Source organism: Zingiber officinale, chromosome 2A (assembly GCF_018446385.1).
Source record: "Zingiber officinale cultivar Zhangliang chromosome 2A, Zo_v1.1, whole genome shotgun sequence".
In the NCBI taxonomy this organism is placed as follows: Eukaryota; Viridiplantae; Streptophyta; class Magnoliopsida; order Zingiberales; family Zingiberaceae; genus Zingiber; species Zingiber officinale.
The window spans coordinates 153,266,479-153,292,339 of NC_055988.1; the positions used below are offsets into that span (position 1 = coordinate 153,266,479).

General features: G+C 40.1%; 2 protein-coding genes across 4 annotated transcripts; both read left to right on the forward strand.

The window, feature by feature from the left end:
* Window positions 1-7,823: 7,823 nt before the first annotated feature.
* Window positions 7,824-9,853, forward strand: LOC122042794 (cinnamoyl-CoA reductase 1-like). Of its 2 annotated transcripts, XM_042603102.1 has the most exons (6): window positions 7,824-7,977; window positions 8,051-8,193; window positions 8,276-8,430; window positions 8,519-8,707; window positions 8,799-9,154; window positions 9,543-9,853. In XM_042603102.1, the coding sequence occupies exons 2-6, from the start codon at window positions 8,052-8,054 to the stop codon at window positions 9,706-9,708; spliced, it is 1,008 nt and encodes a 335-aa protein (XP_042459036.1). In that variant the 5' UTR covers window positions 7,824-7,977; window position 8,051; the 3' UTR covers window positions 9,709-9,853. The 2 variants fall into 2 exon arrangements, with proteins under 2 accessions (XP_042459036.1, XP_042459037.1); XM_042603103.1 differs by lacking the exon at window positions 7,824-7,977 and having other exon boundaries at window positions 7,991-8,193.
* A 5,106-nt stretch (window positions 9,854-14,959) lies between these two features.
* Window positions 14,960-18,049, forward strand: LOC122040172 (auxin-responsive protein IAA2-like). Of its 2 annotated transcripts, none has more exons than XM_042599519.1 (7): window positions 14,960-15,358; window positions 15,623-15,866; window positions 15,943-16,117; window positions 16,713-16,978; window positions 17,129-17,276; window positions 17,547-17,610; window positions 17,747-18,049. In XM_042599519.1, exons 2-7 carry the CDS (start codon window positions 15,635-15,637, stop codon window positions 17,810-17,812), a joined length of 951 nt encoding a protein of 316 aa, XP_042455453.1. In that variant the 5' UTR covers window positions 14,960-15,358; window positions 15,623-15,634; the 3' UTR covers window positions 17,813-18,049. The 2 variants fall into 2 exon arrangements, with proteins under 2 accessions (XP_042455453.1, XP_042455452.1); XM_042599518.1 differs by having other exon boundaries at window positions 14,960-15,484; window positions 17,747-18,026.
* Window positions 18,050-25,861: the final 7,812 nt, after the last annotated feature.

Here is a 25,861-nt window from a genome sequence, read left to right on the forward strand (position 1 = left end):
CCAGGTCATGGCGAGGCACTAGGCCTTCTTGGTTATTGGAACAACAACCACTTCCTTAGACAAAGCCTCATAAAAAAAACTCACTGTTTAATTTTCTTTAAGAAAGTTCTATGTAAAATTTTAAAATTATTTTCAAGAATAAGTTCTAAAAATTTAACTTAGGCAAAAAAGATTAACTTAGTAAAGATTTTGGAACCCAGTATAGGTTCCTTGCTATAGGGTTAGCTAAATATTTGGACGGTACATAAGTCTTGGGAATTTTTCTAAGTTGTCCTTGATGTTTTCTTATATACCAATTTAGCTTTCCATAAATTTTAAGTTTTGATTTTTGAAAACCATTTATTTTTGAACATGCAACAGTTTTCAAGTTTTCAATTTGTAATTTCAAACTATAATTTTCTATTTTTAGGTTGTTAAATAACTCTAAGGAGCATGATTCTTCTAATTTTAATTTCAATTTAGCATTTTCTTTTTCTAATTTTGCTAGATATTTCGTAAGTACCTTTATAAATCGAAAAGACTTAGTAGGGTTAAATCACGTACCTTACTTACCTCACTTGGTGATGCTCCCCCTTCATTGTAGCTCTCCTATTCTGATTGTCCCCCTTGATCTATGCTCATCGCTGAGTTCGAGTCATCTTCAAAGAGATGGTTGGCCATCAGTGCTACTCCTGAGAAGTCTTCGACTTCTGACTCGGAGGATGAAGTATCATACAATGTAGCCTTGAGACTTATGCGTGTAGAGGACGTCGGTTTCTGAGACTTCTCTTTGTGCCTTTTCTTCAACTTGGGGCAATCATCCTTGATGTGTCCTTCCTCATTGCAATTGTAGCATCGGATCGTCCATTTGTAGCGTTGATACTTTTTCGACTGCGATCTGAATTTGTTAGTTTTAATAAATTTATTTAGTTTTCTTATCAATAGTGTCGCTTTAGTTTCGTCGATCGACACTTCGGAGTCGAGATCGTCCATCTCTGCTTGTAGGGCAACGTTGAGGTTTAACTTCTCTATTTGTTTAGGCTCTGCAATACGAGATTCGTGAAGTTCGAATGTAGAGAATAAGTTTTCTAAACTACTTACCTCAAAATCCTTAGAGATGTAGTAAGCATCTACTAAGGACGCTCACTCTGGAGTTCTTGGGAAGGCATTGAGCGCGTACTGGATTGAGTCTCGATTTGTTACTGATTCTCCGAGGTTGGTCAGTTGGGTTATTAGATCTTTGACTCTCGCTTGGAGTTGCGCTACCTTCTCGCCGTTGTTCATCCGGAGGTTTGTCAGTTAAGTTCGGAGGATGTCCCGCCTTGCCTATTTTGCTTCTGAGATACCTTCGTGAAGCTCCAGAAATTTTTTCCCAGAGGCCTTTCGTGGAGTCGTAGCTTCCGATTCGACTTACCTCCTGGGGTGGTAGAACACTGAGCAGGTGAAATTCTGTCTTTCCATTTGCAATGAAATCTGCTTGCTCCTTCTTCATCCATTGGTACTCTTCTTTATCTTTTGGAGCTACAAAATCATATTTCATAGTAATAAGAATATCGAAGTATGTTTTAAAAAATACCTCCATTTTTTGCTTCCACGTAACGAAATCTCCATTGAACTTTGGGGGATGAATGTTCGCTCCGGCCATTGTCTTGATCTTTGTGCTTCAGTCGGCGGTTAGTCCTTCTGAGGCTGTTGGGCTCTGATACCAATTGAAGGTGCAACGGGGCCGACAAGAGGGGGGTGAATTGCCAGAAGTTAACTTGGTTACAACCAAGACGATTGTTAATCCAAGGCGATGAAAAGCACACCAACGATCTCCTTCTCTAAAGGTGGAGAAGTCTTTTACACACTTAGAATCTCAAAACTATTGCTAGAAATGAATACAGAGTTGATGTGCGAATAGTTGTTCGAGGCCCCTTTATATAGGGGTTCCAGAATTTATCAGATTACCTGATCTTCGGGATCAGAATTTGACTCGAGAGGGATCAGTCGACCGATCCTTAGGTTCGGTCGACCGAACCTGCTGAACCTGCTCAGCCTTCTGTCCAGATGCAGTCTCTCTGGATCGAGCCTGCGTTCAGTCGACTGATCACGGTGTTTGGTCGACCAATCAACCAACGGTCTCCACCTGATCTGGCCCGACCAAATCGCTCGACCAGGTCTCTGGTTTATCTCTGATTCAGTCGACCGATCAGAAGGTTCGGTCGACCGATCAACCAACGGTCTCCACTGATCTGGCCCGATCAAATCACTCGACCATGTCTCTGGTTTATCTCCGGTTCGGTCGACCGATCAGAAGGTTCGGTCGACCGATCAGCCAACGGTCTCCACCTGATCTGGCCCGATCAAATCGTTCGACCAGGTCTCTGGTTTATCTTTGGTTTGGTCGACCGATCAGAAGGTTCGGTCGACTGATCAGAAGGTTCGGTCGACCGATCACTTCACCAACGGTTGGTTGCTGACGTGTCACCAACAACTGGTCTTTGATGATAGGGGTTCAGTCGACTGATAAAGACGTTCGGTCGACCGAACACTTGTCAAGTCAACTTTTCGGTTGACTTGCTCTGGTTCTGCTTGCTTGGGTGATTGTGACCAACCGGAATATGGCTCACCCGAACCCAATTCCCGGCCTTCTCCTCGAGCAGTCTTCCGTCTCGACTTTACGTCCCTCGAACGTCGTGCACGTTCTTCTCGCCCACCGGTATACTCTTCCGCAACTCTCTCGTCCTTCTGATGCACTGAGCCCATCGGCTCCCTTCCCGTGCCATCCTTCTCGCTAGTTGCATCTTTCGCTCGACTTCCTGTGCTCCTAAACTCCTACACACTTAGATATAGGGATCAAAACAAACAGGACCTAACTAACTTGATTGATCACATCAAAACAACCATGGGGACCAACACTTAATCCCTCGGATGCACAGAGCCCGTCGACTCATTTCCCATGCCATCCTTTTCACTCACATCTTCTGCTTGATTTCTTGTGTTCCTAAGTCCCTACACACTCTGACACAATACATCAAATACATAGGTTCTAACTTAACTTGGTTGATCACATCAAAATTATCCTGTGGTACTTTACAGGATTATCTACTGTAGGATTTTGTCGGAATGTAAGATTTGGGTACCTGTATATATAAAAAAATCAACAATATATTTATCTACCTCCCACCATGGGGCGATGACACAATGGTAGAAATCTACCTCACACCATGGAGCGATGACGTCAAAAGCTTCTCCTAATGACATAGTCAACTTTAGGAAGAATAACACATATTAAAGAGCACACCAAGAGTTACCTCGATGATGTCCCATCATTTACCTAAGTCATCATAATGCCTTTGATCTCATCCAAAGGCTGAGTCAGATGGAAGGTCAGTGATGTGACTAGAATGTTGATCGAGTCACCACGATCCGGAGGGAGAGAAGGGTGATGAGTTGTCTTTTATATTGACTGAGTCGTTGGACCCCCAAAAAAGAGAAGGACCAAAGGTGTCAGAAAGTCTTCAGTCAATGATGTCTACAAGGTGGAGAAAATAGACAAGGGTTGTCCTCGTCCGGCCCTTCGACGCTCAAGTCATCCTTCGATGATAGAAAATAAATAATATTGTAATGAAGAACATAGAAATTGAATGTAAAGCATACCAGATCCGCCAGAGTGGACCGAAAGCGGCATGGAACCGGAGGTGATAGTGCGGAGCTGGAGGCGATGGCATGAAGCTAGAGGATGGTGTGGAGTCGGGGGTACCAAGTAGACAGACAAGTTAATGAGAGGGCAAGGATGTTGATGGCAGAAGGACTTTGAGCTAGAAATCAGGAGGAGGTAGGTGAGCTGCCCCCATCATCGGAAGAGCTTGGGGAGAGTGAAAGAGCGAAGGAGTGATTAGAATGGAGATCAGGCTACCTCGATCGTCCACTCAGATGCTAAAGTCAGTTTCCAATGATGCCAAGAATAAAGAAGATGAACAGTGCAGAGCATAATGAAGGTAAGTGCATGTAGCAAGGCGTCTTCTCCCTCCCTCTCCCTTTTTGGCCTACAGGGCAAGACATTTTATAGGAGGGTCATATCAAGATAAAAGATGTCAGAGGGTCATGATACCCTGTATAAGTGTCAGAGGGTTATGATACCCTTGTTTAGGTGTCAGAGGGTCCTGTCCAGACAAAGATGTCAGAGGGTGATCATGTGATTGTTGGGGTTGCAAGGTTGCAAACATAGTCCCACATTGAAAACACATGGGAAAGATCATGAGTTTATAAGAGAAAGATATCTCCATTGGCATAAGGCATTTTGGGTAGAGCCCAAGAGTAAAACCATGAGGGCTGAGACCCAAAGTGGACAATATCATACCATTGTGGAGATATCTAAATTCTTTTCGATCCTATAGTGACCTTTATCTAGATGTCAGTAAATGAGACAAAATGGTTGATGGGCCTAATGGTTTGTTTTGCTATACTCTATCAGGCAAATTGGTCGGCTTAGCCAAGAAAACTGGTTGGCTCGTCTTGATTAGGAAAACTGGTGGATCAAATGCTCTGCTCTGTCATGAAACCTGGCTGGCTCAACTGGGTCTAGAAGACTGGCGAGTCAGATGCTCTGTTCTGCCAGAAAGGCTAGATGGACCCGACCTGAAAGATTGGCAGGTTAGATGCTCTTCTCTGCCAGGAAGACTAATTGGACCAAACTTGGAAGACTAGCAGGATCTGACCTAGAAGATTGGTAGGACTCGACTTGGAAGATTGACTGGATCCGACCTGAAAGATTGGTTGGTCGGATGCTCTGTTATGCCAAGAAGACTGGCTGGACCCGACCTGGAAGACTAGTTGGACTCAGCTTAGAAGATTGTTGGGCCCAACCTAGAAGACTAGCTGGTCAGATGCTCTATTCTGCTAGGAAAGCTGGCTAGACCTGACCTGGAAGATTGGCTGGACCTCGTTTGGAAGACTACTGGACCCGTCCTAAAAGACTGGTGGGTTGGATACTCTACCTTGCCATGAATGCTGGTTGGACCTGGCCTGGAAAACTAGCTGGACCCGGCCTGGCAGATCGGATGCTCTACTCTGCCAGGAAGATTGGCTGGACCCAACCTGGAAGACTGGCTACTCGACCTAAAAGACTGGCCGATTAGATGCTTTGCTCTACTAGGAAGATTGGCTGGACCCGTCCAAAAAGACTGGCTGGACCCGACGTGGAAGACTGCTGGACTCGGTCGAGAAGAGTGGCGGGCCTAGAAGATTGGCTGGACCTAGCCTGGTAAACTGGTATATTGGATGCTTTGCTCTACCAGGAAGACTGGCTGGACCCGACATAGAAGACTGGCTGGACCCGACCTGGGAAACTACTGGACCTTACCTGGAAGACTGATGGGTCAAATGCTCTGCTATGCTAGGAAGATTGGTCGAACTCGGCTCGGAAGACTGGTTGGACCCAACCTGGAAGATTGGCTGGATCCGGCTTGGAAGACTGTTGGACCCGACCAAGAAGATTGATGGGTCGGATTAGAAGACTGGTTGGATTTGACCTAGAAAACTGGCTAATCGAATGCTCTATTTTGCTAGAAAGATTAGTTAAAGTCGGTTTAAAAGACTGATGGATCAACTTGACCTCAAAATACTGTCGGTGAATCGGCCATGAGACAGCTGGCTGGTCGCCCTAATCACTAAGAGATGGTCATTGATTTTTTGAGTTTGACTTAACTCAACCTACCGTTTTAACCTGCTGTATCTTCATGACAATTTTAATACTCACCGTATCAGCCTTAAATAGTTTAATAAAGAGAAGATGTGATTAAAAAATAAAATAAAATAAAATAAAGTAGATGCATTGTATATATGGAAATAATATCACATTTCTTATAGTTTTGGAAGAAGTCTAACGGACACATCTATAACTGTCCATTACGGTGAGTCTCAGTCCCATAAAAATCCACACGTACCCGAGCTCCTGAGTTATCCTGGGTTATCGGGTGGCCAGAGAGACATGACACTCCCGACATAAGTTCCCAAGTGCTCTCGGGTCCTCAGACACTCCGGCAGTTCAGGAGATCAATATATGGTCGGCAACTCGGCTTAACTCAAGCGAGTGTAATTCTGATAATAATGACTCCGTGAGCTTACATAGCTAACTAGCTCTGCAAGCAGGTTAGATACTGACGTATCAATGATAGCACAACTGAAATAAATACAAATTCATCTTTTTAAAAAAAAAAAAATAAAAGTAAGATTCGAGTGTGGCACAACGCCACTGGCAAGCACAAACCGACCCGTTGCCCACTGGATCACTGCCTTGGTCGGTTCATATTCTTTTCCCTTTTTAAATTAAAGCACCCATACAATCATTATTATTATTATTCTTTATACACTGAATATATATATAAATATATATTATCAATTGTGGCAGCAACTAAATTTGCCGGCCAACACCGTGATTCTTCTCCTTCGAGACCAACTACATAAAATTTATTTTCCACAAGGAAAAAAGAAATTCCAACATAATGCCTCTTGTTAATTTATTTATATAATTTTATTTAATTTTGATAGGAGACAGTGAAATGGTAACAACACAGTCTATAAACTCTCACATCAAAATCAAATGTAAACTTTCTATATGTTTTATCATAATCCTAAGGTACTTGAAGTTGGCAAAATGGAATTCGACGTTATCTATGACTATGCCGACCTAAGTCTGACCTATGCATGACGAAATTACGAGAGGGAAAGTGGGGAGAATCATTCTGTTGAGTTCAAAGTTGCCCTGCTGGCTCACTTAAACAGCTTTATATCCATTCCAAACCAAATGCATCTTCATGCTCATCCTCATGCATTCCGTGTGGGTCTCCCAAACCCTCTCTCACTCCATCCTTCACCTACTCCAATTCCCTCTCCAAAAACAACTAGAACAGTGTATAATTCCACCAATTCTTTCTTTCTAAGAAAATGATACCTTACTCAAAATGCTCCACTGGTTCAAAATCTAATTATCTTGTGGACGAAGGAGATGATATGATTCAGTTGAGGAAGGCCTTTGAGACTCATTTGAATCTTGTTATATATGAGATTAATCTTTCTTTTTTAATTGACACCATGTATCCAGCTTACACTGATTAATCTTAAGAGTGATCGATTCAGTTCCATAGAAGTTTTCACCGACCACTAAAATAAATCGAAAAGTACTTATATCAGACGGCCCATCAACCCAACATTTACCTATTAAGGGAAATTCATCCTTTAATTTGCTGAAGCTAGGACTCAATACTTAAATGATTAAGAAAATGAGAATGCACTCTACCACTGCACCATAGTTCCGAGAAGATATGAGATTAATTTGTGGTCATCATGATACTTGCTGACCAAATTAATATGTCTTTTTCATCAGCTCATTTGGAAGCTTAATTGTCCCCTCGGATGGGTCTAGTGGTTAACGCATGAGGTGTTGTCACAATAAGGTCTGGGGTTCGAATCTCGGCAAAGCCGAGGTAAATGCCTCCTTTATGTGCTAATCACTATTCCAAAGACTAGTAGCCGCTCGTGATTTACCTCCTCCGTGTTGGCCTTGGGGCGGGTTGGCCGGGGCACTGGGGACGAACGTATTCGCATTTTTGCCACAATTAATTGTCCCTAGTAATCATTCAATTCTGAAGCTTAAACTAAACACTTGGTTAAGTTTAGGTTATGAGATTGATGAACACATTAATCAATCTGCATTTTACCTACCTAGACCTTCACCTAATCTGGTACTTGAGGAGATCTCTCGAGAGACTTGGAAGACACCCGAGTGAGACTTGCCTGTCAAAATGCATGCCTGCAACTCCATGGCATGATCAGTAATACTGAAGCTTGGGGAAAAGCTTGATCCTTTTTGTTTATTAATTGTGCACCTCTACCTACTCCTCGTTCGCCATGGAGACAACTCCAATTGCTTGTTCTATAAATCTCACATTACTTGTTGCTTTGCTTCTCACCCACCCCACCAAGCTCTCCTTCAAACTGCGCCACCACCAATAAGTAATTGATCGCGAGATCACATACTTCCTTAACTATAGCTAGTTAATTACGCTGTTCTTCCTTGTTATTACAGCATGGTTGTCGCGGCGGCACCGGTGATCATCGGCGGAGAGCAGACGGTATGCGTCACCGGAGCCGGCGGCTTCATTGCTTCGTGGCTGGTGAAGCTTCTGCTGGAGAAAGGGTACACCGTGAAAGGAACTGTGAGAAATCCAGGTGAAAGGATTCGATCTTCGAGCTGTAGGCTGTTAATTATATTGATTTGATTCATCTTTTTATTTGCGAATGTTGATTGAAGATGATCCGAAGAATGATCACTTGAGGGCAATGGAAGGCGCGGCGGAGCGGCTGGTCCTCTGCAAGGCTGATCTGCTCGACTACGACGCCCTGTTAGAAGCCATTCGTGGCTGCCATGGCGTCTTCCACACCGCCTCTCCGGTCACCGACGATCCCGTAAGCTAAAGCCCAAATTTCTTGAAATACTCGCGCGCATTTGTGTGTTTTCATCGTCAAAATCTGTTTTTTTTTTTTTTTTTGTAAGGAGCAAATGGTGGAGCCGGCGGTGAGAGGCACGAGGAACGTGATCAATGCGGCGGCGGAGGCCGGCACCGTCCGCCGCGTGGTGTTCACCTCCTCGATCGGCGCCGTCACCATGAATCCCAACCGCGGCCCGGAGGTGGTCGTCGACGAGAGTTGCTGGAGCGACCTCGAGTTCTGCAAGAACACCAAGGCAATTCACCAACTAATTCATTAATCAAACGTCAATATCAAACTTTCGCGCGAATTATATATAGTAAAAGAAACACATCTCGCATAAGCAGAATTGGTACTGTTACGGGAAGACGGTGGCGGAGCAGTCGGCGTGGGAGGTGGCGCGGGAGAAGGGAGTGGAGCTAGCGGTGGTGAATCCGGTGCTGGTGATGGGCCCGCTGCTGCAGCCGCAGGTGAACGCCAGCGCGGCACACATCCTCAAGTACCTCGACGGGTCGGCGAGGCGATTCGCCAACGCGGTGCAGGGGTACGTGGACGTGCGGGACGTCGCGGCGGCGCACCTCCGCGTCTTCGAAGCCGCCGCCGCTGCCGGAAAGCGCTTCATCTGCGCCGAGCGCGTCCTCCACCGCGAAGACGTCGTCCGGACCCTCGCCAAGCTCTTCCCCGAGTACCCGGTCCCCAACAAGTAATTGACTATAGCAACTGCATTAACTTGTTTTTAAAATCCAATTCATAATTAATAGAGAATGACGAGAAAATGATCGACTCACTCATCTTCGATTGGTCTTTCACATCTATCTTCATACTTAATTAACTTTGTCAGTAAGTAGCTAATCCATGATCTAACAAAGTTCAATCTCAGGACGTAACCTTTACCTGTGATCCTATGTTTCAACTCTAAGAATGCTTTTTCCTTGATCAGTCTTGAAAATGATGCAATCGTCAGCGTTATGATCACAAAAGAATGCTAAGTTTCTACTGATCATTAAAGTCTATGTTTGTTTAACAACATGCAGAGTATATATATTTCAACTACTGGAGACTTAAAATTTGTTGTTTATATGTTCTTCCAGATGCTCTGACGAGGTTAATCCACGTAAAAAGCCTTATAATTTCTCAAACCAAGCTCTGAGACAGCTGGGAGTGGAGTTCAGGCCAGTGAGCCAGAGCCTGTATGAAACTGCGAAGAGCCTGCAAGAGAAGGGCCATCTCCCTGTCAGGCCTGATCAAGATTATTAGTTTATTAGAAGAGATCAACATAAACATAATTATAAGTTTATTAGTTAATTAATGTGCACGTAATTAAGGTGTGTTTTGTGCACAGTCTCTGCTCAATTATGTGATATTATTGTGGCTGTCTATGAATTATAAGATCTTCAAACAAGTTCGATGCATCTGTAGTACAGTACCAATCACTGAAGTAGGCAGCATGATCAATTTATATTTCCTATGAGACTATGACTTTAAAGTATTCAGATTTATATATTTTAGATTTTTTTTTAAATTAGTTATTCATGAATTAAGTTTAATTTATTTTTTCTTTTAATCATATTAAATTTTATCTTAAATATTAAAGAACTAAGTTTTATTAGTTAATTTATTCTAAATCTTAAGAAATACATCTAGTTGATTATTTTTTTCCTTTTAAATGTTTTTTAAATATTTTGAAAGTTATATAAATTTATATTTAGATTATGTTTAGGACAATTATTTTGATATTGAATCAATTAATTTCGCTTAAGTCAGATTACATCTTTTTTTTTTTTTGCTCACTTGATTTCATAATAAGTTTAAGCCTAATTTAGATTATTCTTTTTTTTTGGTTACTTCTCTCTTGTTTTCTTGATAATCATTCTATAACTTCATGCTCTAGAATAATATACAGTATCAATTATGTGATATTATTGTGGCTGTCCATGAATTATAAGATCTTCAAACAAGTTCAATGCATCTATAAGACAATAGTAATCACTAATCTAGGAGCAGCACAATCAATTTATATTCTCAGATAAGACTATGATGTAGGAGAAAATTCAAAGTATTCAGATTTATATATTTTAAATTTTTTTAAAATTAGTTATCCATGAAATAAGTTTAGTTTATTTCTTTCTTAATTATATTTAATTTTATCCTAAATCTTAGGGAATTAAGTCTTATTAGTTAATTTATCCTAAATTTTAAGGGATAAATCTAGTTGGTTATTTTTTGCATTTAAATTTTTTTAGGATTTTGAGAGTTATATAAACCTATGTTTAGATGATGTTTATGACAAATTATTTTGATATTGAATCAATTAGTTTCGCTTAAGCCACGTTACGACTATATCTATTTTCCTTTGCGCTCTTGATTTCATAATAGGTTTAAGCATAATTTAGGTTATTTTTTTTTTGTTATTTCTTTCTTGTTTTCTTGTTAATTCCTCTGCAACTTTACACCCTAAAATAATAAACATATTTTCCTTGGCGTCAGTTGGTATCAGAGCTCATTAAGATCCAGCGGAGGGTTATCATGGACATGGTCATGGTTGTGAAAGGCAGATTCCAACTGAGGAAGCCTCACATCGTAGTTGTGGTATCCAAGACGAGATTCAATATCTATAAAGACAAGTCACAAAGTTATCTCAGTGTCTAACGGCACCAGATTGTAAAGATCATAAGTTCCTTTATTCCCCTTTTGAAAAATCCCTAATTTCTAATCAAGAAGAGATGTCCAACCGCAAGTTTGGTTTCGAGAAATACAGGATCAACTACCCCACCACCTATAACTTGGAGAGAACGCCGACTCTGCAGCACCTCTGTGTCCCCCCTTCCTTTCGCGGTGGTGGAGACAACCATGAGGATGCGAACTTCGACAATATCGAGTACGACCAATTTTACTCTTCCGATCATCCAATAACACTTGTGTCTAAGTGTGCAAGAACTTAGGAGCATAGGAAGTCGAGTGAAAGACGCAGTTAGTGAGAAGGACAACACGGAGAGAACCGACGGGATTGGTGCATCCAAAGGACGAGGTGCTGTGAAAGAGTACGTTGGCGGATGAGAATGAGGCGCGCGACATTTCTGAGGGACGAGAAGCCGGAGCGAAAGATTGCTCAAAGGCCGGAAAATGGGTTCGGGTGAGCCCTATTCCAGATGGCTTGCTCAATACACACATAGTGTACTAGTGTAATTTTATAGTCAAGATAAACTAGTACCAAATTACACTACAACCATTCCAATGGTTTGTTCCAATCCATCTTGGTTGTAAGTTACTATTTATAATTTATAAGAACTGATAACATGATCTTCTGTGTGACACTACACACTATGTTATCTACCATATAAATTAAATGGGCAACTGCATTTTACTAAATGCAGACATTTGACCAATGTGATTCTCATTTCAAAATAAATATTCATACAAAAGCTAGGTTTTTAGTATACATCCTAACAAGACTATCACATCAAAAAGTTACATGGTTGCTTAAGGAATGTCAAGGACACTTTTTGACTTGTCTTTTCCTAAGACACCTAGGAAAACATGCATACACATTGAGATGTGTGCACGAGCACTACAATGATACTATAAAGAGAGGTTTCCATCTACAAGCGGGGGTATGTGCAACTTCGTCATTCCACACGCTCTTTACTACATCATTCTTGGTACTTTCTACATCACCGGAGACTAACTTGAGCATCGGAGGGTCAATGCCGAAAACCCCTTCCTAGCCCGACATTGATGTTTTTGTGTTGCAAGACCACATGGATGTTGGTGCGGGAAGCATCCGACGATCGAACCAGTGTTTTAATTATGTCAAAGAGTTCAAGTTAAGTTGGTTTATTATCTAATGTGTGTGAATGAGATTGCAGGAAAGTTCTAAAGTTACTTAGGCAAAAGTCCTAGCTGCGGTTAGGCAGGTGGAAACCCCTAGGGGGTGGTAACCCTAGGTGAAGAAAAGTCCTAACTGTGGTTAGGCAAAGGGAAAACCCTAGGGGGCGGTAACCCTAGGTCCTAGGGGGTGATAACCTTAGGAGGAAAGTTTTGGCGAGTCGAAGATTCGAGCAAAAATCCTAAGGGGCGGTAACCCTAGGTGGAAATCCTGGTGTCGCGAACCAGGTGGAAGTTTGGACGGGTCGTGGAGCGGACGTCTAACATGAAGACTGGAAGACTTGAGTGCCGAGCAAAAGTCCAGTCGGTCTGGAGGACCGAACTGGCAAAAGGTAACTTCTCCTGAGTGGAGTAGGTGAGGGCGCGTTCCCCACGGAGGGAACAGTAGGCGTCGGTTCGACCTAAGGTTTCCGGTCGGAAATCCGAAGTCAGAACTGGGCAATCCGGAGACTGTCAAAATATCTTCTGTTGTTATGTTTATAATGTGCTAACTTTATTTTACAGGATATATAGTTATTTTGTGGACTAACCCATCTTGGGGGGACAAAAGAGCACCTTATGCTTCGGATGAACAGTACTCGAGGCACCCTCATGGAGTTTGGAGGCACCTCGGGTGCAAGGCAGAACAACCCGAATGGAATGAATGTTGAGGGTTCCCGAGTGGATGTTGAGGTCTGCTTTTAAGCGGTTTCCTTAAAATAGCTCTCCAGCTGTGTTTAGAGGTTATGTGGGTTGTTTGTTTATCAGAATAATTCTACCGATTGTGTGCACGACTAAAAGGAAGAGAGTGAGGGGAAATGAAGCGGATGAAATTTCTTTCTTTTCTCTGCTCTTTCACTTTGTTCATGACCTCCTTCTTATAAAGAAACTCAACATTTATTGATGGTTCATTCGCTTGGGCAAATCTTGTCCCGACTAGTCTAATATTCGGTGTGCCCCTTCTCAACTATTTGTTCACATCATATATGCATATGTAATAATATAAACTAATAACTTTACTTGAAACTTCTAATAAGGACTAAAATTTCCATACACAATGAAGTTCTCTCCCTCCATCGTTTTATTTCCATTCATATTTTCAACAGCAAGTTCATGTAACACTGCATATTAATTAGTTGCTTCTGCTTGAAATATAGTTGGTAAGCAATTGCTTTCTTCCTCCGTTTAGGTACACGAGGAAGTTTATTCCCACATTACCATCATTGAAAGGGCTAAATATCAGTTTACAACTTACTATAGCTTCTTGTCAGGAAGGAATTCTGCAACATGTGTGTCAACAGCTTACAACGCAACCTTGTTTTCTAAAAGGCAAATGTTGCCAGCTCTTTAACATCTCAGCCAAGATATCATAACTATGCTCATATCATTCCTACAAATCTTAATTAATTCTTTATACTTCACTTTGCAGCTTTGACCTTCTGTGATCCATCTGACACACTAATGATGATGATGATGCAACAATTAAATGATTGGCCAGGTATAAGTTAGGCACATTTCTGTCATTCTTTGCGATTAATTGTGATGCTCCTTAGGGTAGGAATCATAGCTACTTTGTCCCTCATTGTTTTGATTCCTGATATGTTGTTCTCAGGCTTTGTCATCTATATATATATATATAGAATAACTTTTATCATATGCAGCTTGATTCGATATCCCAATTCCCACATAACACATTTTATATGTTTTGATATATATGGAGGCGTTTGAATGATTGAAGGCGAGGCGTTGTTTTGCCCACGAAGAAGTGAGAAACAAAATATAAGTGAAAATAACAGTTGAACACTAAGAACGGAAACCTTATAAATACTTTTTTTTTTTAAGGAAAGAAAAAATATCGAAATAACTGATAATAATTTTTTATCTAAAATACATAATTTAAAATAAAAAATATATTTTATTAAGTTTAGATATTCATTTTTCAATACCTTATATATCAATTTTCTTATTTCTTCTCTCTTCTATAATATTTAGAGAATGAAATTCATTCCTTAATATTATTTACAAATGCATAATTTAAAAAATTTATAAGACAACTAAAGTAAAGATTTTTAACTACTTTATCTAAAATTTAAAATAAAATTTTAGAATAAAATATCTGATATGAATGCTGTTACAGGTTAAGAAAGATTTCGGCACCAATGATGAAGTGATAATTAGCCCTAACACTTTTTGATGTGCAAGCAAGCCACTCAATTATAGTCTTAGATAAGAAAACTTTGAAATAAAGGATTTTAGGACCACTTAACCAATCATTCGAGTCATTAACGCCCAAAGTTTGTTTTGTTTAATAAACCATCCTAATAATGCTTAAATCTAAGACAAACAAATTGACGAAATATCTGTGAGTAGGAGCTTTATAGATTCTGCTTTATATGTTTTATATCATAGTTTGTTTTATATGTTTCTTATAACTATGGGTCGATCCTCGGAACAGTTGGAGAATAAATTTACTATCTCCGTATTACATCCTGTCCGTCACATGTTCGCTCGGATACTACGATCGCCTTGGGTCAGGTACGGCGGAGACGTTGGGACGAGTGTTTCGCCTTTTATCATAATTTTAACTATGACACCAGGAGCCTCTTGAAAAGAAATTAATATAAATATTACAGGGTGCAAATTGCAAAATTGAGTTTTTCTTTGTAAAGCACTCGAGGTATCAAATGCAGGAGTGGTGGCGGCTGCTGCCGTAATTGTATTGCTTTTGCTGTCATCTGCGTTTGCCTTCAAGGCAGAGCAGAGAGAGCAAACGCCTTACTATGTTGGGAAAGCGTGCTGGTTGAGAGATACCTGGAGCACGCCGCGATTCCCATTGCGGCATTGTTCAAATTCACTCTCGCGTGAGAGACCCCCCGGATTTCCTTACTCGGCCTCTTTTCCAGCCATGGAATCACTGCCGATGCTCCCTTTTTAAGCACCACCACCAACACAACACCTCTGTCGACAGAAGAGAAAAAGGGAGGAAAGATAATCAAATAGGGTGCAAGAGAATAAAAGAGGAGCCTTTTTTTTAAGCTGCTCGGTGGGTTTAACTCTGAGTACAAGGTTTTGTTCTGAGAGCTTCGTGTGGTTGACCGCACGCTTTCCTCTCTGTGTTCGAGCAAACTTTAAGCTCCTGCTTGGTTTATCTTCTCGTTGCAAAACTCAAGTGCTGGTCTATCTTCTTGTTGTTGTTGTTCTTTTACTTCTCTTGAATAAAAATTGAATTTTGACGCTTTCCGAGTGCTAAAATAGAAAGTTCGTTGTTTGATTAAACATTAGCGTATCTTTTTTCCATGCTCTGCAGGAGAAAGTTGCCATGGAAGATGACCATGAGAGCTTGGGAGATGCATGCCCTCAGCTACTAAACTTAATCCAAAATGAAAAAGTCGGGAAAAAAAGAATTGGGGGTTTAGATGCCTCAGAAGAGAAGAAATTAGAGCTGACGCTTGGGCTTCCTGGAGGAGTTGGGGAAGAAGAGAACCCCTCTGTTCTATCTTCTTGTATCTTTTCAAAGGTTTCCAAGACCTCTTCCGGAAGGGGAGTTTTAGGTAGGTTTAGTGCCAAAGAAGGTCCTTTCTCCCTAGTTTTTTTACTCCCTTTCGTGTCACTCTCTTTTCTTCGAAGGTTCTGAGCAGCTAGAAGCTGGATTGTTCCAGTTGCAGAGCAAAGGAGGGTATGGAACGGAATGGCCACACAAGACAACTTGGAACCGTGAGAAATTTGATGAGCAGCAAAGCCTTGAGAAAGCACATGGTGGCACTGAGAATGAAGCTGGATCAAACACCAGCTTCCAGACAGGGTAACCATGATTGGCCTATGCCGTCACTCATGCAAGCTTTCAATCTCTGTGTTTCATTAATGTGTCTGCTACTTTGTCCAAATTAATCAATTCTGCTCTTCCAACATTACATCCCATGTCATATACTCATCGATTATGTATTTTTTTGCATTTTAAATTTCCCTTTCAATTCAATTATCTTTTCACTACATTTGTTTTCTAGTTGTGAGAATTACTAAATCCCATTCCTATGTGTTCACTTCTTTACTATATTCCTGTTCCTCTACTCTTGCTTCATAGTTTGTACTTTTACTAGAATGCAACTCACAAGGGATTTAGCTTCTTTTCATCTTTTTTCCTGTTAAAGCTTGCACTGTTAGATAGGAAACTTGCTTCTTAGTGACTAATTATTTTATTTTGACATATAATTTAAAGATAAATCTATTAGATGAACCAAGTTGCCCAAATGGTCAAACTAGTAAGAGTTTTTTTTCCTGTCATGATTTGGTTGCACAAAGTAATGCAGATTGTTCATTGTCTTTGATTTTCTGTTCTTCCACTTGGTCATTTGTGATTAATGAAATACCTTTTGCTTGATATTTTGGAAATTTTGTAGAGTTTCTGCCGGGGCTCCTGTTGTTGGTTGGCCTCCGATCAGAGCCTTCAGAAAGAACCTAGCAAATAGCTCAGTCAAGCAATCTGTGGATCTTCATAATGGAAATATAGATGAAAAAGTGAAGGTTGCCAGCTGCAAGAAGGGTTTGCTCATCAAGATTAACATGGATGGTATCCCCATTGGAAGAAAGGTGGATCTGAATGCCTGTGGTAGCTACAAGAAGCTTTCGGTTGCTGTTGAATCTCTCTTTCTGGACCTTCTCGAAGGTAAGTCATTTGCAGAAGTTAACTTCGGGTAGAGAATTTGTCATTTTAAATCCTACTGTTTGTATTCGGTCAGAGATTCCATCTAACTAAAGAAATCATTTGAAGTAGTTCTTGATTTTTACTATCCATTTTCTTTTGCTTAATTTGCAGCCCAAAAGGAGACCTCTACAAATGACCTTCGAATGGATGAGGAAGCAAAACAAGCATTCAAAAGTTTATTGGATGGCTCTGGCGAATACACTTTGGTTTATGAAGACAATGAAGGTGACAGAATGCTAGTGGGGGATGTTCCTTGGGAGTAAGCCTTGTTTTACACTTTAACTTTGTTTGTTTAAAGCTCTTAATGACGAAGCAATAGGAACATGAGACTAAATTGTCCAGTGTCTACCTTGTTTTGTTCGTCTTTACTTCCATAAACACCAGGCTAACTATAATCTCAAAAACCTTGGCATGGTGAATAAAAACAAGTAGGAATAACTATCCGATTCAGTTCTCTCTTCTTATTCAGTGCTATGAGTATCATGCAACTGTTATTGCTGGAGCTCTAACTTTTTTTTAACACATGCAGCATGTTTGTTTCTTCAGTAAAAAGATTGAGGGTGTTGAAAAGTTCTGATCTTTCCTCTCTACATGTAGGTTCATCTTACTCTAATAGCAACATTATTCATATAGCGTGTTCAGAAACTTTTTGTTAACTATTGATTAACTATCCATGGAATTTGTCGAACACAATTCTGAAAAGCACAAATTTGCATTTACTTGTTTTAGGATTGGGAAGCCAGAAAAGAACAGCAACTGAGTGTTGAATATGGCGACGAAGGCCAGGCTAATTGAGCTATATACATCCATCATATTTTATTCTTCTTGTTTTGGATGTGGTTGGTATTGCAAGTGAACTATTTTGCGCTTCTATTAAGTATTTTTTGATGTTAATTACATTCTTTGGTTGCGATTTGCAAATGGTTTTTGCATGATGAGTATTGTGTTTGTTTGGTAATGGTATGAAACAATTGATTCTTGGTTCTGTTGATTTAAATGCATGAATAAAATCTGTAAACACTTACCGTGATTCCTTATCGATCTTGTTCTTTGTGTTTGTCGTCTGAAGGACGATTACAAAAATGAACAGTCCTTCTGATTCCACGAACCAAATCCCTCTGTAGTCTTGGTTGCTCTTCTCTTCCAAGAGTCTGAGAGTTCTTCCTTTTTTTTTTTTGAACCTTTACTTGGACTTACTTAATAGGTCTAAAGTGTTATATTTGAGAAGTATCCTAAGACAATCATCTTATGGAATGTACTATTTATTAAATAATAAATATTTACTATTTGAGTATACATTTTATATGTGTTTGATTGGATCTTAAATTCATTTATTAAATGTCTCTGCAATACGATTCATATAATGAGAGAACTTATAATTGGATCACGACTAGGGAGCATCTCTACATGTGTAATTATGACTGTATTAAAATCTTTCCCTAATTGACGAACTGATGTGTTCGAACATTTTTGATTTTGTGAGACTAATACGGGTTATACTGTTTGATCTAACAAAGTAGTTGTTTCTTATTAACTGGAGACATTGGGATGTTGAGAGTTAAACATGAATGCTAGTTATAGTAATTAGTTCATTGGAGTGACATACTGTAAGACTTCATATGGTTCTTTATATATGTGGATATGTCAATGAAGCTCTTATTGCAGTTTAGGTACGAGTTTCCTTCGACTTGAGGTATTCAAGTCATCTTGCTCATAGAGATTTATACTTTGACATCTTAAATAAGTATCTCCGAGGAAGTGTGGACTCGGGATGATTGAGTATAAGTCGAAGGTGTTTGAATAGCCAACAAAGATTCATCACTCCTTACAAGGAGATGTATACCCTATGACCATTTGTCAAAATTGTTACTCTAAGTCTTTGGTTAAAGTATCACACGTTAAGAGTATTATACTTTTGGACACATGTATGAGTAACTTGAATCCGCAAGATAAGGAAATATTATATAGGCTAGGTGTGACATAATCATCCTAATGGGAACTGACACATAGACCATATCCTGAACAAGTGAGTATAAGACGAGTGAAAAGAAAGAAACACAACTCATTATAGCTGCTGAAAGATTCAAAAGTGGTTCTGGAATCAACCATTTGATTTTTTCAGTTAATTGGAGATTATGATGTACTACTAGGTGACACTTATGATCGATCCGTAATTAATAGTTAATTATGAACAACCAACATAACTGGGAACCTATTAAGTCACATGCACAACGAGTGTATCCGAAAGACTTAAAATGAGTATGAGAATTGTGTTGGTGCAATCGACCTAAGTTTGATCGGTATGATCATGATTTTGATGTGTGTGTCAAAGAGTTTAAGTTAGGCTTTCATATGTGTTTGATATGTGTGTTTGAGTCTTGCAGGACTTGGTGAAACACACATGATGAGCTTGGTGCAACTAAGCTTGGGAAGCTCATCCTAGGGCTTGGATCCTTGAGTCGGTGAAGGATGGTGTGGAAGGCATCCGAGGGACCGCCGAACGAGGAGCAACGGAGTGGAGCCGAGGGAAGTAGACTTCAAGGCAACGTGAAGGATGGCACGGAGAGGAGCCGCGGGCTCGGGTGCATCTGAGGGACGAAAGCCGAGGAAGAGGACTTCTAGGGCGACTCCGGAGAGGATGAGTGTGACTGTGTAACAAAGTGCAGTCCAGTCGGTTGCAACTTTTAGCAGTCGACTGCACCAGTCGACTGCATGTTTTAGCAGTCGACTGACAACGAACAGAAGCATTCTGTTCGCTCAGCAAACAGTTACCAGTCGACTGTTAGTTTTAGCAGTCGACTGGTAAATGACCGTTGGTGCTGGAAAGTAGCTGTTGGCTACCTCTAACGGTAACACCAGTCGACTGATGGTTTTGTCAGTCGACTGGTGTCGGGGTTTGAGTTGATTGTTGATCAACTCTCTCCTCTTATTTAAGGGATGCTTTGGGGGCTTGAAGAAGGTTACTGGTGCTAATTGTAAACCTTCTTAGTCTTGCCCAAAGCTTCCAAGTTCTCTTCTCTTCCTCCCAATCTAAACTCCATCTTGTAAAGAGGAAGAGATTATTTTGTGAAAGGTTTGCTCCACCGAGAAGGAGAAGCTTTAGCCGGAGATTGCCGAGGACTGATCCACCGAAGGATCAAGGGCTCGTCCACCTCAAAGACACGTCGTGGAGTAGGAGCATCATCTCCGAACCATATTACATCGAGCGTGTTAGCGTTTGTATTTTTCCTTGATTGCTTTCATTGTTTTGTTTAGTGTATTTCGCTGCGTACTAACCTTCTTGTAGAGAAGAAATTGATTTGGGGTGGCCTAGCTATCCAACCCCCCTTCTAGCTGGCCACCGATCCCTTACAAATTGGATTCTTAGATCAAGAGAAACTGAATCTGATTGGACCAGACGAGGGGCAAATATAGAAGATATTTGTTGCATAGGAAGTGCGGATGTGCCACGTCTTTTGAAGATGAGTTTGATCCTCTTTAGTTTAATTAATGAACTAAATTATTTTGATTTTAATTAAAAAAATGATTTGGTTATTGAACAAGAGGTTTGGTTATTGAACTAAGTGATTTTTTTAATTAAATTTAAGGCTAATGGTATGAATTACAGTTAAAGAATACGGATTTAGATTTGATCCAAACCCTACCGGAGATCTATATAAGAATTGGATGGGAGAGGAATAAATTGAATTTTACAATTAAATTTAATTTTAGAATTTGATATGGAGAATAGGAAGCGCTGCCATGAGGGTAAACAAGGTTAAATTAGTAGGTTGAGTTGTGATAAGGTCAAGGGAGGTCAATGACCATCTTTCCCAACTGACTCGAGTAGCCGATCTGCCATCCTAGCTGATCCGCCATACTTCTTGGCCAACTTGCCACTCTTCGTGGCCAATCTATCACTCTGGCAGATTAGCCACTCTTTTTGGCTGACCTGCTACTCTTCCTGGTCGATCTACCACTCTTCCTGGCCAATCGCCACTCTTCCTTACTGATCCTCCATTTTGACCGATCCACCATTCTTCTTGGCAGATCCACCACTCTTCTTGGCCAATCTGTCACTCTTCCTGGTCGATCTACCACTCTTCCAAGGCCGACCGACCAATCACTTTCTGTTGGTGTGAGAAGCATCTGACGATCGAATTTAAGTTTGATAATGACAAAGGGTTCAAAGTTAAGGTAATTTGTTGTCTAACATGTTTGAATGAATTTGCAGGAAAGTCCTAAGTGTACTTAGGCAAAAGTCCTAGCTGCAGTTAGGCAGGTTGAAAACCCTAGGGAGTAGTAACCCTAAGTCTTAGGGGGTGGTGACCCTAGGCGGGAAGTCTTGGCGAGTCGAGGGCTTTGGGCAAAAGTTCTAGAGTCGAAAACTCTAGGTGGAAAGTCCTGGTGTCATAAATCAAGTGGAAAATTGGATGGGTCGTGGAGCGGACATCCAGCAGAAAGCCTTGGAGCCTCGGGCGCTGAGCAAAAGTCCAATCGGTCTGGAGGACCGGTCTGACAACAAGTATATTCTCCTGAGTGGAGTAGGTGAGGACGCGTTCCCTGGTGAGGGAACAGTAGGTTTTGGTTCGACCTAGGGTTTCCGGACGGAAAATTCGAAGTCAAAACTGGACAGTTCGGAGATTGTCAAATACTAATGTTTGACTTATTTTGTTGTGCTAAACTCTGTCTTGTAAGATATGTTTTGTATTTTGTACTAACTCATCTTGCAAGAGGTGAAAAAGGAGCAAAAGCCTTGGATGAATAGTCCTGAGGTGCCCTCCATGGAGCTTGGAGGCGCCTCGGGTCACTAGTTGAAGACCTCCGCGTAGCAGGATAGAGGGCGCCTCCATGGAGCTTGGAGGCGCCCTGGACGCTGGTGGAGGGCACCCTCCATGCGGTTGGAGGCGTCCTCAGGCGGATAAGCAGCGATCAGGTCGGAGCTCATCCACGCTGCAGTTTTGGTGGGATTGAGGGTGCCCTCCATGGTGTTGGAGGGTCCCTCCATAGGCTACTTAAGCATAGTCTGAGCAGGAGCCAAAGAACAACAAGAACTCGCAACCATTCTTCCGTGTGCTGCTCAAAGGACGATCCGATAAAGCTGTAACAAGACACCGACGACCTGAAGCTTTAAAATTCTGTGTTTTCCGTTGTCGGTATAATTTCATTACTACTTTACTTGTATTTCAAATTGTAAATTTCCAAGCTTATAGGGATTGCCTAAAGTAAACGCTCAACGAGCGTAAGCCTTAGAGTAAGAGTTGCCCCAGGCTCCGAACTAAGTAAAACCCTTGGTGTTCGCGTGTTTGCAATTGTTTTATTTATTTCCGCTGCATATTTTACTCAATAGTTTTCTAAAACGAACGTGAAAGCCATGAGTGCTATTCACCCCTCCCCCCTTGTAGCGCTTTCGATCCTACACATTCCTGTCCGAGCCGAGTCCTTACAAAGGTCAAGTCCTTAGGATGGTCAATATTCCTTAGCCGAGTCAACCCTATCTAAGAGCGAGGTCTGACTAGACACTGGAGGGGACTCAGTCGACTCATCCTCATAGTGCATTAATGGTCCATCAACTCAATATTCCTCTTTTAGCGTTTTGCGCCATGGAGGACAGAGAATATTCTACATGCAAACTATACATTAGAAGCTTCCTCTCTGCCAAACGCAGAGATTGCTGGTTCATTTTAAGAAAGATGTCAAAGCATCTTTATAGTCTGTCCTTTTTTAGAAATGCTTTGAGATTCATGCACATACAAACAGTAACACTATAAAATGAAGTCTCTATCTATAGGAGCAGGTATGTGATGTCATATAATTTTACACACTCGTAGCTACTATTTATTCAACTATTCATTTACTCAACTTGATCACTAACTTGAGCGTCGGAGGGGTTGCGTCGAGGACTTTTTCCCTGGTCCGGTTGCTAATGCTCATTGTGACAAGCAGGACAATGAGGAGTCTTCATTTGGTCAATATCAGAGCCATCTTTTCCAGCCAATCATCTTCTCCGCTTTCGAACAGGATCAAAGTTAACGTCGTCTGTTGGAATTACACCTGATTTGGAACGTGAAGATTGAAGATGTCGGAGAACTCTTTGTCATCGTCATCGTCATCGTCATGACTCTAGAGGATTTCGATAAACAAAGCACTGCCACAGTGTGGGAGAAAAAACCAAAGGTCAAATCAGCAGGATGGGTTGTCATAAAGTCAAGAGAGGCCAATGGCTATCTTTCCTAACTGACCTGACTGGCCAATCCGCTACTCTTCTTAGCCGATCCGCACTCTTCCTGGCTGATCCTCTACTCTTCATGGCTAAGCTGAGCCAATTATAAGTGAGTGTTCTCTCATGACCAAGTTCTAGACTCTCGGACCATTCAACCGAGTTATAAGTGAGCTTGCTTTCATGACTAACTCCAGACTCTCGAGCTAACCAATTCGCCTGGCCAATCCGCCACTCTTCCTGGCCGATTCGCCACTCATCCTGGCTGATCCGAGTTTTAAGTCTACATACTTTATTCTCTTAGCCTTTAGCAATGCAACCTTCTAGCTATGGCATATAAATTCTCTTGACAAGCTTACTATTAAGGAAAATTATTTTTACATCGGTCTGATATAATTTCAAATTAAAATGTGCTACTATAGCTAAAATGGCATAAATTGACACAAATTTCATAACAGGAGAAAATATCTTTTTAAAATCAATACTCTTTAGTTAGGTATATCCTTTTACAACTAAACGAGTTTTGTATTGATTAATTAATCCATCTGCTTTTCTCTTAATATTAAGAATTCACTTATTTCTAATAGCCTTTCGGCCTAGAAGAAGATCGATTAATTTTCAAACTTGAATTTTTTTCATAGACTCTATTTCTTCATACATTGCAACTTTTTACTTTTGTCTAACAGGATATCTCAATGCTTCTATAACAGTTTGAAGTTTTTCATCATCAACTGGGAGAATCATTAATGTCTCATTCTCAATGTCAAACATTTTCTAAGAAATAATCTTACAATTACTTCTTCATAGGTTAAACTATTAAGAAATCATCTCATTAATTGATAAATCACTCTTACTTGGTTGACTATATTCATGCATCTCTTGTGATACCTATTTCATTGAGAAAGTACCATCCTCCTCAAATAGTGAAATAGTTTTATCAACGTCACCTTTTGTTAGGAACTTAATTTCGAGAAAAGTTACATCTCTTGACTCTATTTTATAGATGGATTCATCTTATTGCTCACTAATGAAAACACAACCCTTAAAGGTCCCAAATTACCTTACAAAGATACATTTTTTACTCCTGGGTCTTAGTTTTCTATATTTGTGAGTATTATCATAAATTAGAGGTCTCAAATTACTCAAATCTGATTTTTTTTATCTGTCTAACATTCATATAGAGTAGATGGAATAAATTTGTAAAGTACTCGATTAAATATATATATTGTTGCTAATAATGCATCTCTGTATTAGGAAATTGGTAAATTAGCTTGCGCCATTATATACCTAACCACATCTAAAATAGTTTTATTTCTTCTTTTAGTAATCCTATTTTACTGTGGAATTCTTGGGATTGTTAACTATTTAATAATCACTTTATCAACATATTATCTTGAACTGATTAGATAAATATTCGACACCATAATTAGTGTGTAAGGTTTTAACCGTACCATTTAATTGATTCTCAACTTCATTTAAGTAACGTTTAAAGCAATTTAATGCTTTAAATTTTTGAGAAATCAAATAAATGTAATGAAATAGAAAGTTCTATGTTTAGCCTTTACATTCATTGGACCATAAATGTCTGAATAGATTAATTGTAATAGTGATTCAACTCTAATAGTCTTACCAAATAGTTTCCTTGTTGCTTTTCCAACAAGACAATGATCACATACAGACAAGTTTATCTTAGCATGAGTGTCTAACAAACTCTCTTTAGCTAATCTATTCATGTGTTCTTGTCCAATATGTCTAATTTAGCATGTCAAACTTCATCATTAACATCAATATCACTAGTAAGAGCAATGTTTAAAAAACAATCATCAATTCCATAATCATTATCTAGTTCTACATCGAGAACCATGAAACTATTTGTTAAAAAAATATATACAATTAACACAGAGTGCATACGAAGTTCCATACACAAAATGTAAAACTTTATACAATATCCCAATTCAAGAAGATGATTAACAAAAATCAAATTTCACCAAATCTCAGAAGCATAAAGGACATCATGTAGAAACAAGGTACACCACGAAGGTTGAGTTTGCAAGTGTCAATTCCTTTGACATCAATCCTTACATTATTATATATATATATATATATATATATATATATATATATATAAAACAATGTACTCTACGAATGTAGGTATCTTCAATATATTCATTTATTGGCAGTTGGTATCTAACGGTACTCTACGAATGTAGCTCGCTCACGAGTTATATGGTTTGTTACTCCCGAATCTATAATCCATAAAGGATAAGAATCAGTTAACAATATTTTACTAGCAACATAATGCTCATGAATGGAAGTTAAACATGGATTTAACTTTTTCAGTTCAACACATTTCCGAGCGAAGTATCCCTTCTTACCACCGTTAAAGTAAGCAAACTCTCTTTTAGGTTTCTTTCCATAATTTTTCCCTTTGAGCTTCTTCTTGTTTGGGCCTAGCCAAGCAACAGCAATAGCACCCCAGCTTCCTTTCCCTTTTCCTTTCCCTTCTTAAACCATTTACTCTTATTCTTGGGTCTAGATGCATTAACAGAACCTTCAACCACAAAAACTTGTTCAGAAATTCTTGCGAATTCAATTCTCTCCACCTCTAGTTCAACATGGTGTGAGATATCGGCGAAAGTCTTGAT

Coding starts and splice junctions, on each gene's coding strand:
- LOC122042794 (XM_042603102.1), top strand. CDS start 8,052: ATGGTTGTCGCGGCGGCACCGGTGATCATCGGCGGAGAGCAGACGGTA. Junction 8,194..8,275: donor AGGAACTGTGAGAAATCCAG/GTGAAAGGATTC, acceptor TGTTGATTGAAG/ATGATCCGAAGAATGATCAC. Junction 8,431..8,518: donor CTCCGGTCACCGACGATCCC/GTAAGCTAAAGC, acceptor TTTTTTTGTAAG/GAGCAAATGGTGGAGCCGGC.
- LOC122040172 (XM_042599519.1), top strand. CDS start 15,635: ATGGAAGATGACCATGAGAGCTTGGGAGATGCATGCCCTCAGCTACTA. Junction 15,867..15,942: donor TTCCGGAAGGGGAGTTTTAG/GTAGGTTTAGTG, acceptor TTTTCTTCGAAG/GTTCTGAGCAGCTAGAAGCT. Junction 17,611..17,746: donor CTGATCTTTCCTCTCTACAT/GTAGGTTCATCT, acceptor TACTTGTTTTAG/GATTGGGAAGCCAGAAAAGA.